General features: G+C 54.7%; 2 protein-coding genes across 7 annotated transcripts in view; one reads left to right on the top strand and one right to left on the bottom strand.

Moving 5' to 3' along the window:
• The window catches only part of GALNT6 (polypeptide N-acetylgalactosaminyltransferase 6), a 16,179-nt gene extending 8,925 nt beyond the window's left edge, over window positions 1–7,254 (bottom strand). Inside the window, exon 1 of one of the 4 annotated variants that reach the window (XM_019615024.2) lies at window positions 7,079–7,254. In XM_019615024.2, coding sequence (XP_019470569.1) covers window positions 7,079–7,147 — 69 coding nt within the window. In that variant the 5' untranslated portion in view covers window positions 7,148–7,254. Of the gene's footprint in view, window positions 1–2,543; window positions 2,620–6,223; window positions 6,348–7,078 lie in introns of those variants that run through there. The other 3 variants (XM_019615023.2, XM_031553217.1, XM_019615021.2) reach the window with 3 other exon arrangements.
• The window catches only part of LOC104910880, a 6,774-nt gene continuing 5,467 nt past the window's right edge, over window positions 6,386–7,692 (top strand). For 2 of the 3 annotated variants that reach the window (XM_010710549.3, XM_031553220.1), the window contains exon 1: window positions 6,386–6,507. In XM_010710549.3, the coding sequence (XP_010708851.1) occupies window positions 6,459–6,507 (49 nt within the window). In that variant the 5' untranslated portion in view covers window positions 6,386–6,458. The remainder of the gene's footprint in view (window positions 6,508–7,692) is intronic. The other variant, XM_031553219.1, reaches the window with a different exon arrangement.

Here is a 7,692-nt window from a genome sequence, read left to right as displayed (position 1 = left end):
CCCGCGGGGGCTGAGTCACCCGCAGGGCGCGTCCCGGGGATGGGCATTGCCACGAGGACATTTCCAGCCTTACACTGCACAGCCCCTTCCCAAGGCTCAGAGCCACCACCGACCCCCCCCCCCCTCCCGACCCTCCCATAGCCCTCCCAGAGCCTCCCTTGGCCACCTCAACCCCAGAAACTCCCGAGACCTCCCCAAAATCGTCCCCAGGATGCACGCAGCAAGAGCAACACGTGCAAGCTGTTCGGAGAGAGTTCTTAAGCCTGTTGCATTCAAAAGAGGTTTTAAAGGAAGAAAAAAAAGAAAAGAAAAAAAGAAAGAAAGAGAGGAAGAAGAAATAAATGGGGGGAAAAAAGAGGGATTTAGGGAAAAGGGTCACCAACACAGTCACTGCCACGGGTGGCAGCAGGACAGTGCCCACGTGATGGCACAGCTGCTTCCTCCTTGGTGACGAAGGGAGGAACCCCAGAGGTTGAAATATATTCTCTCCCCCTTCCCCCCCAAAAATAAGCAATAGTGGGAGAACAGCAAAATGATGAAGATGATAATGAAAAAAAAAAATTAAATAAAAAGGCAGAGACATCAACGCAGCAGGTAGCACGGCCTCACCTGACACCACCTTCAGCTCCACGTGGCAGCGCGGCCACGTTTGTCGGGGTGCCAATGGTGTTTGGGATGGCAAAAAGCCAAGAGATGTAGCAGCCCCACGGGTGGGATTTCCCTTCCCCCCCTTCCCACATCATCGTGGGAGTGTGATGGCACGTCTTTAATTTTGAGCAGATTGGGAAAAAAGGAGCGATGCTATGGGGTGTGAGTGCTGGGGGGGGGAGAGGGGGGGGGTGAAAGGAGACCCCAAAGATGCAATAGGGTGGAAATGGGACTGAGACTGGGATCAGGGAGTGGGGCATGAAGGCCGGGGACCCAGTACTGGGAAGGAAGACTAAAGACTGAGACCAGGACCTGGACTCAAGACCAGAGAATGGGGACAAAGGACTGAGACAGGGACCCAAAGATCAGGGAATGGGACCCATGACCAGAGAGTTAAGATCGGGACCAGGAATGGGATTGACGATCAGAAAAGGAACTGAGCACCAAGTCTGGGACCAGGGAATGGGACCAGAAGATCGGGAACACAAAGAAAGGGACTGGGGATCTTAAAGACCAGGTGCCTGGGGGACCCAAAGACTAGACTGGGGACCTGGGGTATCAAAAGATTAGGGATCTGATGGAACCCCAAAGACCAGGGACCCAGGAGGGATCTAAAAGACTGGGAACTGGGGACCCCAAAGACTGGGGGAACCAAATAGCAGAGACCCAGAGGGGACCCCAAAGATCAGGACCAGGGGAACCCTGAGGTCTGAGGACCCCAAAGACCAGGGACCCAGGAGGGACCTCAAAGACTGAGGACTCAAAGACCAAGGACCCCTAAGACTGGGGACCCAGGGGGACCTCAAAGACTGGGGATACCAAGGACCTAGGGGAACTCCAAAGAATGGGACTATGGGCACCTCAAAGGCTGGGGACCCAGGGACCCCAAAGACTGCAGATCCCAAAGACTGGAACTAGGGAGACCCAGAGGACTCCAAAGACCAAAGAGCTCTGGGGACCCAAAAGACCAAGGACCCCAAAGGCTGGGATCAGGGGGATCCCAAAGACTTCAGACCCCAAAGACTAAGGACCTCAAGGATGGGAGACCTGGGGGACCCCAAAGACTGGGGACCCCAAAGACCAGAACTCAGGAAGGTCCCAAAGAGTTCAGACCCCAAACACTGGGGACCCAAGAGGACTCAAAAGACTGGGGACCCCAAGGATGGGAGACCTGGGGGACCCCAAAGACCGAGACTCAGGAGGATCCCAAAGAGTTCAGACTCCAAACACTGGGGAACCCAGGGGGACCCCAAAGACCGGGGACCCCAAAGACCAGGACTCAGGAAGGTCCCAAAGAGTTCAGACCCCAAACACTGGGGACCCAAGAGGACTCGAAAGACTGGGGATCCCAAGGATGGGAGACCTGGGGGACCCCAAAGACCGGGACTCAGGGGAATCCCAAAGAGTTCAGACCCCAAACACTGGGGACCCAGGGGGACCCCAAAGACCGGGGACCCCAGAGACAGGACTCAGGAAGGTCCCAAAGAGTTCAGACCCCAAACACGGGGGACCCAAGAGGACTCAAAAGACTGGGGACCCCAAGGATGGGAGATCTGGGAGACCCCAAAGACCGGGGACCCCAAGGACAACGGACACAGGAGACCCCAAAGACCGGGGACAGGATCAAAGACAGAAAACTGAGATCCAAGCCAGGACCGGGACTCAGGAAGACCCAAGACCGAGACGTGGACCAGGACCGAATTCTGGAACGAGGAACCGAAATCCGGGAACCCAAGACCGGGACCGAGCACCGAGGACCCGAGACCGGAACCCGAAACTAAGACCGAAAATCGGGATCGAGCGAGCCGGACCCAAGAGCGGGACGGAGATTCCAAACCGACACCAAAAACACGAAAACCGAAACCCACAAACAACCCCAAACGACCCCCACTCACCCGCTCCGGAGCGGCGGCGGCCGCGGGTTCGGGGCCGCAGGTGCCGTCCGGGGGGCGGGGCGGGGGGCGGGGATGCAGCCGGTACCGGCCTCGCCCCGGGGCACAGGTGAGCACCGCCAGGTCCTAACGCCGTCCTCAGCAACGGAGGGACGGGGATCGTAGGGGACCCAAAGGCTGATGGTGGGAGTCCGGAGGTTGGTGGGGGTCTATAGGGGATATAATGGGGGATGGGCTCGAGGTGAGGCGCTGGGGGAGGGGGGGTTTGGGGAGAGGCTGGGATGCTGTGGGGAGGTTGGGATTGTGGTGGGTTGGCATCGGGGTGCTGGGAGTGACAGCTGTACTCTAAAGGGAGTGATATGGGAGGTGTGGGGAATGAAGGGGAGGTGAAGGGGACAATACGGGGTTTTGCACTTGGGACGGATTAATCCCAGATACAGAATCACAGAACCACAGCGGGGTTGGGTTGGAAGGGAGCTCAAGGATCACGGAGCTCCAACCCCCCGCCACACGCAGGGCCACCAACCTCCACATCTCACAGCAGCCCAGGCTGCCCAGGGCCCCATCCTTGCTGGCCTCGAACACCTCCAGGGATGGACGGGGATCCACAGCCTCTCTGGGCAGCTGTTCCAGCACCTCCCCACTCTCCCAGCAAACAACTTCCCCCTGACAGCCAACTGAAAGCTGCCCTCCCTCCGCTTCCAGCCGTTCCCCTCGTCCTGCTGTTTCTCCCCTTCCCAAGAGCTGATCCCCTCCTGTCTGCAGGCTCCCTTGAGGTCCTGCAGGCTGCACTCAGCTCCCCCCCAGCCTTCTCTTCTCCAGGCTGAACAGCCCAGCTCCCTCAGCCTGGCTTTGCAGGGAGGTGCTGCAGCCCCTGCTCATCTTTGTGGCTCCTCCGGACCCTCTCCAACAGCTCCCTGTCCTTCCTGTGCTGGGGGCTCCAGCCCTGGACGCAGCGCTGCAGACGGGGCCTCACAAAGCAGAGCAGAGGGGGACGATCACCTCCCTGTCCCTGATATACATACAGACTCCCTGCAGAGAAGGACCTGGGGGTCCTGGTAGGTAAAGGACTGAACATGAGGCAGCGGGGTGCTCTTGCAGCTCAAAAGGGCAATGGTGGCTCAGAATGGGATCCTGTGCTCCATCTGCAGAGGGGTGGCAGCGGGACAGAGAGGTGATTGTCCCCCTCTACTCTGCCCTCATGAAGCCCCATCTGCAGCACTGTGTCCAGATCTGGAGCCCCCAGTACAAGAAAGACAGGGAGCTGTTGGAGAGGGTCCAGAGGACGAGGAGAGGGCCATGAAGATGCTCAGAGGGCTGGAGCACCTCCCCTATAAAGATAGACTAAGGGAGCTGGGATTATTCAGCCTGGAGATGAGAAGGCTGCAAGGGAACCTCATTGCAACCTTCCAGTATTTAAAAGGGGATGATAAAAAGGAAGGGAATTGATGTTTTACAAGGGTAGGCAGCGACAGGACAAGGGGGAATGGTTTTAAGCTGAAGGAGGGAGGGGTTAGATTGGATGTTGGGGAGAAGTTCACCACTGTGAGAGTGGTGAGGTGCTGGAACAGGCTGCTCAGAGGGGCTGTGGATGCTCCATCCCTGGAGATGTTCAAGATCAGGTTGGATGGGGCCTTGGATCTGGAGGGTGCCGGCCCTGCCTGTGGCTGGGGGCTTGGAACATGATGGTCTTTGGGGTCCCTTCCAACCCAAGCCATTCTGTGATTCTTTGAATAGGATCCATAGTGGCCATGCAGCCGTGTGCTGGGAATGAAAGGCCTGTGGAGGTCATTGAGTCCTATAGAGGCCGTAGGGCCTATTGTGGCCTGACACCAGTGTGCTGGGAATTACCAGCCTGGAGAGGCCATAGGGGCCTGGAGAGGTCATACATGCCTATAGATGTCATAGGGACCTATAGAGGCCATAGGGGCCTCTAGAAACCATAGGGACCTATAGAGGTCATATGGGTCTGGAGAGGTCATAGGTGCCTATAGAGGCTATAGGGGCCTATTGATGCCATAGGTGCCTATAGAGGCCATAGAAACCTATAGAAGCCATAGGGGACTGATAGAGACCTATAGATGCCATAGGGACCTATAGAGAACATAGGGGCCCAGAGAGGTCACAGGTGCCTATAGAGGCCATAGTGGCCTCTAGAAACCATAGGGACCTATAGAGGCCATAGGTGCCTTTAGAGACCATAGGTGCCTTTAGAGGCCATAGGTGCCTATAGAGGCCATAGGGGACTGATAGAGACTTATAGAGGCCATAGGAACCTATAGGTGCTTGTATGGACCATAGGGGCCGATGTGGGGTGCTGAGGCCCAATGAAGCTCTGAGTCCGGGTGTGCTCCCCCTACTCGTGCTCAGTCCTCGTTCCGCCTCATATTTGTTATTATTCTCAGTGTTAATTACTCTGGCTCTCCAAAGCCTCCCTCACCCGTAGCTCAGTGGTTGCACTGTGCAGCAGTGCGAACTCTAAGGTCATTTTTATCAGGCTTTGATAAGCGCTGGCGACGTTTCTTTGGGTGGGTGGACACACAGACCATCGACGCTGGGATTTGCTAATTGCTCCCATCTCTGTCATCCCTATTTAGCCTCTACCTTCCCGCTGAACTCCTGATGGCACCACTTTGCTGCTCTCCAGCTGTGCTGCTACAGGGCTGCGTGTCCCCACAGCCTGCGATGGAGCGCAGCCCCAAAGCTGCTCTGAGGACCCCATTTCCTTATCCTCCAGCCCCACGTTTAACACTAGGTGGTGGTATCACCATGAAGATTCCAGCTGATGGCTGCTATGGCAGGAAAAGTCCCTGGGAAAGCAGGGAAAGTCTCTGCTGTATTGAGGACCCCACGTTAAAGCTGAGTTGGCTTTAAGGTCCCTTCCAACCAGTGCCCTTCAATGGTTCTGTGATCTTTAAGGACCTTTCCAACCCAAGCCCTTCTATGATTCTATAATCTTTAAGGACTCTTCCAACCCAAGCCATGCTGTGATTCTATGATTCTGTGATAGAGACGGTGTGAAAGAATTGTTTGTAGCCCCTCTGGGGGATGTGGTTTGAACAATGTGGCAGGTACAGGCACAGGCAACCCCATCAGCAATGGATTTCGATGCATGGAAAGAAATCATAGAATCACAGAATCGAAAACATCCTCTAAGACCATCCAGCCCAACTCCAACCCATCCCACCATGCCCGCTGACCACATCCCCAAATGCCACATCCCCACAGCCCACCACCTCCCTGGGCAGTCTGTGCCAATGCTTTTCAGACAAAGCAGAGGATGAGAATCCCCCGAGCCTTCTGCGCATCCCAGCAGTGGTTGAGATGCACAAAAGGGCAGAGGAGCGCGAGGGAAATGCCAGTGGGGAAACCCCAGGGGCCTCTCCAGCCTCCTGAAGGCAGGAGGCACGAATGCTGGGAGGCTTTTAATCTCCTACTGAGCATTTTGTGTTGGCTCCCATGCTGTATGGAGGATTTGAGGGATTTGAACTGGGGTGGAGTGAGAATTACTTTGGATTATTGGGATGTGAGGTTGAATATTAGCTGTCTTACGGAGGATAAGTCAGGCAGGGCTTTGAGGCAGCCGGCATCGCAGATGTGCAAATCCCCAACACATTAAAGCACCAACACGTTGCTTGAGGAGGGCAGGGGGAAACTGAGGCACAGAACAGATAACGGCTTACCTGGCACGGAGCAGAGGAGAGCCCAAACTCACCACCGTTGGCCTTCAGCATCGCCTCCTGGATTCTTGAGAGCTAATTTTAAAGCCCTGGGTTTGCTGCCTGTAATTCACTGCTGCTATATTTCCTGTCTCTCTGCCGCGCTGAGGTTTCACTCTGAGCACTGAAAAACTGAAGGGAAATTCCCTGCCCCGGATTTTTCTGTTAGAGAAACTTTTTCAGTTGCGCCCAGAGGCCGATGCTGAGCTGTGGCCACCAGGACGGGGGCAGGAGGGCCCCCCACCACTGTAAGTGTACTCCCCAAATTGCAGCCTCGGGGCTTCACGGGGTCCCCGTTGGGTTTTATGGAGAGGTGTGGGGTGGGGGTTGGGATTTTCGCTGTGTTAAAGCAACCCCATTCCCCAGCACCGGGGGAGAACGTGGGCCGTGCCCCTCTGAGCCCTGATCATCTGCGTCCCCAGTTGCTTCTTTAATTGCAATTTGGGGAAATGTTTCTCCGGGTTACACAGGAGGTTAAGGTCTCCCGTCCTCTTAATGACAAAGTGGTAATTTGGGGGGAAATTAAGACTTGGTTAACTACTGAGAAGCCAGCAGGGCTCGTTCAAAATCAATATGGGCTTGCTGGGAATGGCAGCTCCAAGTCACACACTTCTTAATAATTAATTGGCACAGTTATATATAACTCCTAGACAAAATATATCCTCTTAATCTTTAATTAGTTAGCTGCTTTGCAGGTTTTGTGTGCTAGGTTTTCAAGAACCAGTGGGGGCCCAAAGAGCTGAGAGTGCAACGCAGCTCCCATCACAGCTTGTTTTGGGGTGAGAAGCACAGAAAACCCTTTGCTGAAGGCAACCTTACCATGGTGTCTGCAGTTCTCTTGATGCTGGGAGCATTCCCTTCGGCTCCATTGGGATTTTTGTCCTTCATCCCTCTTGGGGAACCCACGTTGGTCTGGGTGGCAGAGGAGTTGTCCCCAAAGCCATCAGCTGAGCCCTAATTACAGCGCCAGAGCTTAAATTCGCAGCGCTGAGCGGCGGTGAAGCTGGAAAGTATGACAGGAAGCAAAGCTGATTTGCATGTTTATGCTAATTGCGATTGCACAAATCTTTCAAATCAAAGCGTGCGTTGCAGATGGCTTGCAGATTTACACCACGCTTTGGCTTTATTTATTATCTTTCAGACTGGTAATAATTGGTGCAATATGGTAAAACTGGAAAGTCTAATCCACAATACAGCTGTTAAAGCAAGGAGAAATGTGCTGAACACAACGTGGAGAGGTTATTTTTCCTGGTGACAATATTTGGCTAAAGCATACCTTGTGGGCACGAGCTGGATTTTCATGTGGAGTATTTTCAGGAGCAGCTCAGGGCTGAGTGACTGAAGAAATGGGAGTTGTGCCTCCATGCTTGGACCTCTTTCCCCTTTGGGGTTCATTGCCAGGAGTTTGTTTGCTCTCACACTACTGACAAAAA

The sequence above is a fragment of the Meleagris gallopavo genome, chromosome 4, assembly GCF_000146605.3.
Source record: "Meleagris gallopavo isolate NT-WF06-2002-E0010 breed Aviagen turkey brand Nicholas breeding stock chromosome 4, Turkey_5.1, whole genome shotgun sequence".
Taxonomy (NCBI): Eukaryota; Metazoa; Chordata; class Aves; order Galliformes; family Phasianidae; genus Meleagris; species Meleagris gallopavo.
The sequence above is the reverse complement of the archived record's forward strand: the minus strand, read 5'-3'. Positions and strand labels throughout refer to the sequence as shown.